Here is a 10,636-nt window from a genome sequence, read left to right as displayed (position 1 = left end):
TAGCCTGGCCCGTGGACGACAGTATACGAACAGTGTCTATACTTCTAGTTTCAGACTAAAGGTAATGAATTTCTTCATCCAAAAGTTTACAACCTGTTTATCAAAAGAGCTTCTAGAGGACCAACCACAGGCTTATGAACCTAGAAAATAGGAAATGTGTGTGTGTGTGTGTGTGTGTGTGTGTGTGTGTGTGTGTGTGTGTGTGTGTGTGTGTGTGGCTTGTTATCAATTTTACAAACGTGGATGGAGCTATACATTCGTGGGGCCCTGACTCTTATCCGTTATTCATTCTCAAACTGTTCCTCAAATTTTCTGCAGTCGTTGTATCCACTTTTTCTCTCCTTCGTCTGGATATATGGAAGGCTCGAATTCCGCTCTGGCTCAGAGAGAGGCGGGAGCGGAGCCACACCAGATGTACGAGCAGTACGCCACACTGACATGGTCGTGACACATGTCTATAGTGTGGGTAAAGGCGAAAGTCAGGCAGGGTTACTGTTGAAACTGCTGAAGGAGCTGATGTATCAGGGAGGCTGTTGCGACAAATTGCCAGAGTGCGAGGCTTGCTGCTTTCTTGTACTTGTCCCACAAGTGTAGTGTAGATGAGACAATGTCCTCTCATACGTGTGATTCATGACTGCAGTTATAATCATTTCAGGAATGGTGCATGATTAGATATATATACTGGTGATATGAAAGAGCAGGATGATAGAGGATGTGAATGATGTATAATCTATATAATCTAAGCCACTTCCTCTTAGATCAGATCTATGAAAATTATTTCACTCTCGTTGTTTGAATGTCATCAAAACTTCTGAGAAGTTCAGTCGCTACGAGACCATTTTCAAATATCAGTGTAAGGAACAAATTCAATAAAAGAACCTGGCTGATGCATAAATTTGCATCCAAACAACTACCAACATTCATAAAAAACCCATTTCTGGAAATCATATTGAATACTTGGGCCTAACACATACACTGAATACACACACACACACACACACACACACACTCAGCTAGGAAAAAAAATCATCCCTTTGATACTTTGCGAAATTTTTGTATGTAAAATTGATTGATTCTGAATGTATGACATTAACGCTTGTGTTGTTGCTGCTAAGGACGGGCTGGCGTTGGTGAACCAGACGGCCATCAGCTGTGGTGAGGACGGCCTCTGGGTCCCCACAGGAAGTCTCCCTCGATGCCTTATATGTAAGTCTCGCCAACATCTCCCAGCGTCTCTCCTGCGTCGCTTACCATCTCCTACATCTCACAAACGTCTCCCATCATCTCCTAACATCTCTCTCCACTGGCTAATTCACATTTTCCGCTTTTCTTTGCAAGTTTCCAAATTCTTCACTGACAGTCTGCAATAAGGAGAGAAAGGTAAGCACAGAATAAAATGAATTGGAATGATATGGTATACAGGGGTCGACGTGCTGTCAGCGAACAGAACCATGACATGTGAAGCGTCTAGGGGTAACCATGGAAAGTTTTGTGAGGCCTAGATGTGAAAAAGGGAGCTGTGGTTTCGGTGCATTACAAATGACAGCTAGAGACCGAGTGTGAACGAGTGTGGCATTTGTTGGTTTTTCCTAGCGCTACCTTGCGCGCACGCGTGGGGAGGGGTGTTGTCATTTCATGTGTGGCGGGAAGGCGGCGAGAATGGATGAAGGTAGCATGTATGAATATGTATACATGTATATATGTATATGTATGTGTGCGTTGAAATGTATAGGTATGTATATGTGCGTGTGTGGGCATTTATGTATATATACATGTGTATGTGGGTGGGTTGGGCCATTCTTTCGTCTGTTTCCTTGCGCTATCTCGCTAACGCGGGAGGCAACGGCAAAGTATAATAAAATAAGATAAATAGATACAAATGAGCATACATTTGTAGGTTTTCTGTATATGCTAAACTTAAACTTGTTTCTATCCCTATGGATCATGCATTCTAAAAATGGTAACATACCATTATTTTCAATTTCTACAGTAAAGTTGATGGAAGGTACTAAATTGTTAAATAAAAGGAGAAACGTTTGTAAATGCCCATTGTTGGCCAAACACAAAGAACATCATCTACATATCTAAACCAGATTGCATTAGAAGGTAAGATATTCTTTAGTAACTTTGCTTCAAAGAATTCCATATAAAGATTACTTAATGCAGGTGAAAGAGGGTTACTCACTTCCAACAAATTTTTGCCCAAAACGTTCTCCATTAAACCGAAATACACACTCTTTTATTCACCATTTTATCCATTCATTAAAAAAAAAGACTTTGAACAGGTAAATGAATAGATATTCTAAGAGGTCATCAACTGGTTTTTGTGGACAGCAATGAAACATCAATAAAGAAATGAAACATCAATAACAAAAAGTTGTTGGCCAACTTCAAAGCTGGCATCATCACTAGAACAAACTCTGGAATGGAGTTCCCCAGCGAGCAGATCTTCCTCCAACTATTTCATTCTTTACCTACACGACTCCCGTCACTCCAGGCAAACATCAACATGAAGACCCTTTTGTACACAGACGACTGTGAGTAATTGATTTCTTGGATCCATGGAAACCGAGGCATCGCCTGCACTTCACTGTTTCTAATTTGGATTTCTGGTCTCATGTCAACAGACTGTCTGGAGGAGCCAGTGGTAAGTCTTGCCACGACGGACTGGGTAAATACAACCTACTACACCGTCGGAGACATGGTCACTGCCACTTGCCTCACCAGCCACCTGGTAGACGCAGTCAACACGAACCAGACACTCACCTGCACAGAGGCTGGCTGGGCCGACGTCCAGCCATGTTACAAAGGTCAGTATTCTTGTGGTGAAGACATTGATATTCGATATGGCTGACCTCGATGTTAGAGAGATAGTGAGTATAAAGCTATTCCATAAAACGTATATATTCAATAAAAGAAAACAAACCCGGCAGGGGTCAAGAGGAAGGTGCCGGAGCATAAAAAAGAGCGCAAGCGAGAGTTGCGGTGAGCGAGGTTAGCGAGTATCAGCAAACTTTAGGGAGGAGAAGAAAATGTTTTGAAAGGAGGTTAAGAATGTGAGAAAAACATGAAAGCCAATGGAAACATCAGCGATGGGGACTAATGGGATAGTGGTAAAAGTTTAAAGATGAAATGATGAGAAGATGGAGTGAGTACTCTGATAGGGTGGCAGAAGTGGGGTGTTTAGTGAGGGAATCATGGCAAGTGGTTCGGTGAAAAGAGAGCCGGTGGTGAGAGCCAAACGTAAGATGAAGTGCAGCAAATGTGCCAGGAGTGGATGGCGTTACAGTTGAATTTCTCAAGAAAGGAAATGATTTTGTTGGTGATTAGTTAGTGAGGATTCTTGATGTATGAATGCCTCATAGTCAGGTGCCTGGGGACTGGCAAAATGCCTGTATAGTGCCACTGTATAGAAGCAAGGAGTATAAAAGTGAACGTTCAAATGACAGAGGCATAAATTTGCTGAGTGTACCTGGTAAGTTGTACGGGAGAATGGTGATTGAGAAGGTGGTAGGATGCACAGGGATTCATATTAGGGAAGCGCAATGTGGTTTTAGGTGTGGTAGAGGATGTGTGGGTCAGGTGTTTGCTTTAAACACGCGAGCGATAAACACCTAGATAAACAGAAGGGTTTGTGTGGGTCATTTATGGATCTGGAAAAAAGGCACGATTGTGCTAATAGAGATACACTGTACAGAATATTTTACGAATATACGGTGTAAGAGGAAAGCTCTTAGAAGTGGGAAAGAGTCTTATCAAGAGAATAAGGCTTGTGTGCGAGTAGGAAGAGAGAAGGTTGGATGGTTCCAAGCTAGGGTGGGTCTGTGGCAGGGGTGCGTAATGTCTCCTTGTCTGTTTGATATTTCATAGATAGGTTAGTGAGGGAGGTGAATGCAGGTGTCTTAGAAAGAGGAACAGGTCTGCAGGCTGCTGTGGTTGAGGAATCCTGGGAGTTCTCGTAAATGCATAATTCAACTTAGGAATTTGCTCAGTAAAAAATTCATTTGGTAACCTAAATTTGGATTTATGTTATGCGCCTGGTGGAACCAATTTTCTTTTTCTGTTCTGCAGCAAATCTATGTGTTGCACATGTTGGACAGTGGGGCTTGGTTAAGTGTCTGTCATGTCTTCTTGCAGACAGAAAGTTGACAAAAGACTGTGAAGGGAGATTTTTGATCATATCTTGATAGAAGTTCCTGGCGAGAACACATGCACTTTGTTACCTATTTATTGCAGCTTCATTTGTTGAGCCAACATATAGTCAATATTGATCCTATTCCTTTCTGTCCATTGTTTATCTGTATCCATCTTCGGCTCGGCTGTGTTGCTGGCCGGAAAGCCTCGACCGTACCTTATATACGCACCTAACTCTCCATGTCAGGCGTACCAACTTTACTTGGGGAATAAGTGCCACATTTACCATCATAGAGAGATCATACTGACTAAAATGATTGTCAGACGGAATACTAACTAAACCGTTGCCAGAGAATGAAGTCTATGATTGTCTGAGCGCCAGACAAAAATAAAAACGCCAACATAGGACAGGTCGGAGCACTCTTGAATACACTTGATAGACAAAAGTATTATACCAAACTCGAGTAGTTCATCACAGCCAACGACAACCTAGAACTGTTCATCGAGTTTTCTTCTCATAAAAACATCTTTTGCCAATCGGATTAACAAACGTATTCTGAAGGAGTTGATGGATAAGAACATTACTTGCAACATCCCTGATGATCATCTCAGCGTCAGCAGTTATTCCAAGAACGAGGAAACTAGGAAGTACAGGATGAGAAACGACTTCACGCAGAGCAATAACCCACCACAGTCTACCACCGTAGTTTGCAAGTACTCATGTCCAGTTGTAGGATACAAACTTCTGGACAACGTGAACTACATCGGTATGACCACTGCATCATTCACTCGACGCTAAGCAATTCATCTTCAAAACGGGGGCTCTAAGCTACATATGCATTAACACTATACCATGAATTTCGCTCGTCAGCATCGTAATGAAAACACGATAATACTGAGATATTGGCAAGACCCTACAAGACTACAGACAACAGAAGCCATGTACACATGAGGACATAACCCCTTCATATATCATCAAAATACAGGACCACACCCCAAATGATCCCACTCTTTATCTTCACTGGACTTTCCCAAAAGGTGCGGATACTTCAAGCAAACCTCCCAACCGTTGACCAAACGAGTTTGTTGACCCTTACCGCCCACACTTTCACGCACGAATTCCGAGGGAACACGGTCCACCATTCAACAAATCGCCTAGGTTACCTCTCTCATTTGTAACATTCCATTGTAACATTTGTAACTGTTTTGTTCGTTATGTTGTGTTAAATCTTTTAGAATTAATTTGATTGACGATGGTCAGTGTTTCTGTGCCTGAAACGTCTCTTGTATTTCAAGAATGAAGTGAAAATGAATATATCACACCTTATTTGATGAAGGAAATACTTCTCACGTATTCCCTGCGTGTCGTAGAAGGCGACTAAAAGGGAAGGGAGCGGGGGGCTGGAAATCCTCCCCTCTCGTTTTTTTTTTTTTTTTTTTTTCCAAAAGAAGGAACAGAGAAGAGGTCCAGGTGAGGATATTCCCTCAAAGGCCCAGTCCTCTGTTCTTAACGCTACCTCGCTATCGCGGGAAATAGCGAATAGTATGAAAAAAAAAAAAAAAAATATATATATTATCTATTATACTTAACCGCCGTCTCCCGCGTTAGCGAGGTAGCGCAAGGAAACAGACGAGGAATGGCCCAACCCACCCACATACACAAGTATATACATAATCGCCCACACACGCACATATACATACATATCATTTCATCGTATACATATATATAAATACACAGACATATACATATACACACATTTACATATCCATACTTCCTGCCTTCATCCATTCTCGTCGCCACCTTTTCATCATGACCCACGACACCTGGAATGCATCTGGCAGGATGTGGCATAAGTATCTGCTCTCTAGAATTTCTTCCTTGAGTGTACGTGCTTCTCTCTGTCCCTAATGTACAGCTTTCCTTTCTGTTGTTGAGGTAGTTGATGGAGGGACGCGCCCCTTCCTACCCTATCACGTGTGGTGTTCCTCTGGGTTCTATCCAATCGCTTAATCTCTTTGTTCTCTCCACAACGACCTGTTCAACTTCTAACCCTACTCACTCTTGTGCTGATAATTACATTCACATAAACTTCAAGCCATGTTCCCTCCTCTGCCCATTATAACCTTTGTTCTCTCTCTCGTACTGAACAATTTTTCCTTATGTATCTTCCTTAGTAAGTCACTCATATCCCTCTGTTCAATTTCAAAACACCAGAATTCATCTCTAAAATAACGTGTTCGGTAAAGCCATAGCCTCCTACCCATCCTGGAAACCACAGATAATTAACATCTTTATTGCCCAAAAGCAAGAGGCGCTGTGTCGGTACCATAATTGATTTTCTAATGAGCAGATATTCCATGTCTACAGAGGTTTTGTTCATGCAAGTATGGTGGACGACTGCTCACTTACCTGGAGTGTTTCTTCGTCCACCTGTCTATTAGACAGAGTGTAATCGAAAGTCTTCCGTCTCATGAATTCTCTAGGCATCACATCCTTCCAACCATACGTTCTTATCCGCCTCGATCTTGCAGCCATTCCTTGTTCTACAGATATCATTTTGGCAACAGTTCTCGTGAGCTGCCTACCTCCAAGTCCTTAGAATCCAAGTACGGTCGAGCCACAGTTTCCCATAGTTATTCTGTGGAGACTAGCTACACGAGGATTGATCGTTATGATGCTTTCTCTTTTCCTGGAATAGCGAAGGTGTAGAGTTCTCTTCCACCTCTCCTATTTATCTCACCCTAAAACCTTTCGGTCTTTAAGATTCAGTTCTACCTACACCCGCGGAGCCTTGATTAACTTCTTCGTTCTTATTCTCGTCCTCTTCCTTCTCTTCTCCGGAGATGGTCGTGATTAGGACATGTTTTGCTCGTGCCGTGTCGTTCACTAAGAGAGAGAGAGAGAGAGAGAGAGAGAGAGAGAGAGAGAGAGAGAGAGAGAGAGAGAGAGAGAGAGAGAGAGAGAGAGGAGAGAGAGAGAGAGAGAGAGAGAGAGAGAGAGTGAAAAGATATATATATATATATATATATATATATATATATATATATATATATATATATATATATATATATATATATATTATCCCTGGGGATAGGGGAGAAAGAATACTTCCCACGTATTCCCTGCGTGTCGTAGAAGGCGACTAAAAGGGAAGGGAGCGGGGGGCTGGAAATCCTCCCCTCTCGTTTTTTTTTTTTTTTTTTTTTTTTTTTTTCCAAAAGAAGGAACAGAGAAGAGGTCCAGGTGAGGATATTCCCTCAAAGGCCCAGTCCTCTGTTCTTAACGCTACCTCGCTATCGCGGGAAATAGCGAATAGTATGAAAAAAAAAAAAAAAAAAAAAAAAAAATATATATATATATATATATATATGTGTGTGTGTGTGTGTGTGTGGGTGCGTGTGTGTGTGTGAGTGAATTTATATCATACACCTCTACGTGTCTCATACGTCTACATTTGTCATTCAATTCAAATATCAATATAAAGTGAGATTTTTCGTTGTTTTACTTGCAGTATATTGCAAACAAAAAAACATTCCCTGACTTCCCCTGGACCAAACCTTCACCGTGGTTCCATCGTCGGATATGGAGCTTTACTGAATTTTCTTCCCAAGGATTAAGAGAAAAGTGACACGTCCGAGTCATACTGGAAGTGTCATGGCCGGCGAGTGTGAGCGATGATGTCCACTACGTGAGTGAACTATGGCCAGAGGACCGACTCCCCAACCCCTGCCACACAATGCGTCTGGCCACACCCTCCACACAGCATCTCAACAACACAACGATCCTCAGTGCTAGCACCCATCCACCATCCCAGCCACCCTCCTGTTATGAGGTTTTACCTCTCTCTCTCTCTCTCTCTCTCTCTCTCTCTCTCTCTCTCTCTCTCTCTCTCTCTCTCTCTCTCTCTCTCTCTCTCTGTTCACCTTATATATATATATATATATATATATATATATATATATATATATATATATATATATATATATATATATATATATAGATAGATAGATAGATAGATAGATAGATAGATAGATAGATAGATAGATAGATAACGAGTTTGGTGTCTATTTTCGACTGTTCTCAGTGTCATGATCCCTATATCACACAGTGTTTACGTCACATCATATAACAGGTTAATCGCATTGCTAGACTTGCCGGCAGCTGGTCAGCTTCGCTGTTATGGAGTGTCTTGTGAGCAGTCTACACGGGTCGGTTGGTGGTCCATTGTATAGACATCTGTAGAGTGATTATATCTAACGTTAACCCACGTGATGGTTATGTTCTGTGTGTCTCTCCTACGTTCAGGGTGTGTGGAGGAGCCCCCAGAGGCGGGAGGTAACATGACGAGGGAGGACGTGTCACACAGGAGCATCAACACCACACTAGAATACCGATGCCAACCCGGGTATCTCATGACCACTGAGGTAAAGACTTCCGTGTACTCTATACTTCTGTATACTTCTATATGCTATATATATCTATATACTTCCATATACTTCTATATACTATATATTTCTATATACTTCTACTTACTTCTATATACTAATTACTTCTATATACTTCTATATACTATATATTTCTATATACTTCTATATACTATATACTTCTATGTACTATGTATTTCTATATACTTCCATATGCTGTATACTTCTATATACTATATACCTCTATATATTATATATTTCATATACTTCCGTATACTATATACTTCTATGTACTATGTACTTCTATATTCTTCCATATATTATATATTTTATATACTTCCGTATACTATATACTTCTATATACTTCGCGTGTGATCGCGAAAATTAAACAAAAACTCAGTAATCTCTACGATAACAGATGATGAGAAATGTAATTCATCGCCAGGAACTAGTGCATTATGATGAAAGGTTCGGTGAAATTTAACAAGAAGAAGCAGAAATGCCTGGCACTTATAACCTTAGATGTGAGGAGAATGATAAGAAAATATTGGTGGTGTAATAACGTATATCAGAAAGTGAAGGAGCTAAGCAGTGAACAGTGACAAAGGCGACACACCACCAGCCAACCAGCATCTGGAAGGTACAAAGGAGAGATAAGATCACTCACAGCAGCATGAGAAAGTAGGAGCAAAGAGACTCTGGAAACAGTATCATGGACAACACAGGTGATAATCCAAAACTTTTCCATAATTTCATTGTATATATAAATGATCAGGTAAGAGCAGCTAAAAAGGGTTCGAGAGGAAAATGGAAGGATTTGAGAGAGAGAGAGAGAGAGAGAGAGAGAGAGAGAGAGAGAGAGAGAGAGAGAGAGAGAGAGAGAGAGAGAGAGAGAGAGAGAGAGAGAGAGAGAGAGAGGAGAAGTTGAATGATACATTTAAGTGTTTTCAGAGTGGAAAACACTACAGCTCAAACAACAGTAAAATGGAATGGCGAAGAGATCTTGGAAAGCATTGAAATATCCAGATGGAACATAAAGACGATACTGAAAGGTAATGACCCATATAACGCTCACATGCCTGATGAAATATCTCCATATATAATATATATATATATATATATATATATATATATATATATATATATATATATATATATCCCTGGGGATAGGGGAGAAAGAATACTTCGCACGTATTCCCTGCGTGTCGTAAAAGGCGACTAAAAAGGAAGGGAGCGGGGGGGCCTGGAAATCCTCCACTCCCGTCTTTTCAATCTTCCAAAAGAAGGAACAGAGGAGCCAAGTGAGGATATACCCTCTAATACTCAGTCCTCTGTTCTTAACGCTACCTTGCTAACGCAGGAAGTGGCGAGTATGTATGAAAAAAAATCTCGGAAAGCAGAAATGGGTATGTTTGAAGGAATAGTGGTTCCAACAATGTTGTATGGTTGCGAGGCGTAGGCTATAGATAGAGTCGTGCGAAGGAGGGTGGATGTGCTGGAAATGAGATGTTTGAGGACAATATGTGGTGTGAGGTGGTTTGATCGAGTAAGTAATGAAAGGGTAAGAGAGATGTGTGGTAATAAAAAGAGTGTGGTTGAGAGAGCAGAAGAGGGTGTTTTGAAATGGTTTGGTCACATGGAAAGAACTAGTGAGGAAAGATTGACAAAGAGGATATATGTGTCAGAGGTGGAGGGAACGAGGAATAGTGGGAGACCAATTTGGAGGTGGAAGGATGGAGTGAAAAAGATTTTGAGAGATCGGGGCCTGAACATGCAGGAGGGTGAAAGGCGTGCGAGGAATAGAGTGAATTGGGACGATGTGGTATACCGGGGTCGACGTGCTGTCAGTGGATTGAACAAGGGCATGTGAAACGTCTGGGGTAAACCATGGAAAGCTTTGTGGGGCCTAGATGTGGAAAGGGAGCTGTGGTTTCGGTGCATTATACGTGACAGCTAGAGACTGAGTGTGAACGAATGTGGCCTTTGATGTCTTTTCCTAGCGCTACCTCGCTCGCGTGCGGAGGGAGGGTTTGATGTCTTTTCCTAGCGCTACCTCGCTCGCGTGCGGAGGGAGGGG

At 41.6% G+C, this 10,636-nt stretch overlaps 1 protein-coding gene across 1 annotated transcript in view; it reads left to right on the top strand.

Annotated features, from left to right (window-relative positions):
• The first annotated feature begins 1,079 nt into the window (after window positions 1–1,079).
• Window positions 1,080–10,636, top strand: part of LOC139762006 (complement factor H-like) — a 24,439-nt gene continuing 14,882 nt past the window's right edge. The window contains exons 1-3 of the mRNA XM_071686788.1: window positions 1,080–1,206; window positions 2,628–2,810; window positions 8,441–8,559. Coding sequence (XP_071542889.1) covers window positions 1,080–1,206; window positions 2,628–2,810; window positions 8,441–8,559 — 429 coding nt within the window. The remainder of the gene's footprint in view (window positions 1,207–2,627; window positions 2,811–8,440; window positions 8,560–10,636) is intronic.

The sequence above is a fragment of the Panulirus ornatus genome, chromosome 42 (genome assembly GCF_036320965.1).
Source record: "Panulirus ornatus isolate Po-2019 chromosome 42, ASM3632096v1, whole genome shotgun sequence".
Classification (NCBI taxonomy): Eukaryota; Metazoa; Arthropoda; class Malacostraca; order Decapoda; family Palinuridae; genus Panulirus; species Panulirus ornatus.
Note: the sequence above shows the minus strand (reverse complement) of the source record. Positions and strands in the feature narration are given on the sequence as shown.